Source organism: Bison bison, unplaced genomic scaffold, assembly GCF_000754665.1.
Source record: "Bison bison bison isolate TAMUID 2011002044 unplaced genomic scaffold, Bison_UMD1.0 scf7180017864453, whole genome shotgun sequence".
NCBI lineage: Eukaryota > Metazoa > Chordata > Mammalia > Artiodactyla > Bovidae > Bison > Bison bison.
Window position 1 is genome coordinate 3,509,146 of NW_011495015.1, and position 494 is coordinate 3,509,639.

General features: G+C 78.1%; 1 protein-coding gene across 2 annotated transcripts in view; it reads left to right on the forward strand.

Moving 5' to 3' along the window:
• The first annotated feature begins 82 nt into the window (after window positions 1-82).
• Window positions 83-494, forward strand: part of LAMA1 (laminin, alpha 1) — a 126,232-nt gene continuing 125,820 nt past the window's right edge. For both annotated transcript variants that reach the window (XM_010859096.1, XM_010859097.1), the window contains exon 1: window positions 83-188. In XM_010859096.1, the coding sequence (XP_010857398.1) occupies window positions 116-188 (73 nt within the window). In that variant the 5' untranslated portion in view covers window positions 83-115. The remainder of the gene's footprint in view (window positions 189-494) is intronic.

Genomic DNA, 494 nt, shown 5'->3' on the forward strand with positions numbered 1-494 from the left:
CCGGGCGCCGCGGAGGTCGGCGGGGGTGTGTCCGAGGGGCCGGCGGGCAGCGCAGTCTCGCCCTCGGCTGAGTCCCCGCGCGCGGTCGCGGCTTTCACCCGAGCGCGGCGGCGAGATGCGTGACGGCGGCGCGGGGCTGGCGCTCCTGGCCTCGCTGCTCTGGGTCTCCGCCCAGGGCCAGCAGAGAGGTGAGCCCGGGTCGCGTCTGGGTCCCCAGGCGGCGGGGGGCTGCGGGACAAAGCCCCACGCCTGGCCGCGCCAAGGTCGGTGCGCGCATACCGCCTTCACCCCCGGCCGGGGATCCGACACATGGGTCTCCCGCGCGGCCCCTGGAAAGGTCGCCGGGCAGGCGGGAGAGGGGTGGGGGCGCACTCCAGACGGAATCGGCCCCCTCCTCGGCGCCTCGGGCTCTGAGTCCCCGGGTCTGCCTTGGCGACCCGGGGGCCCCAGTAGAGAGCCGCGCGGGCCTGGCTGTCGGTCCGGGCCGCGGCGGG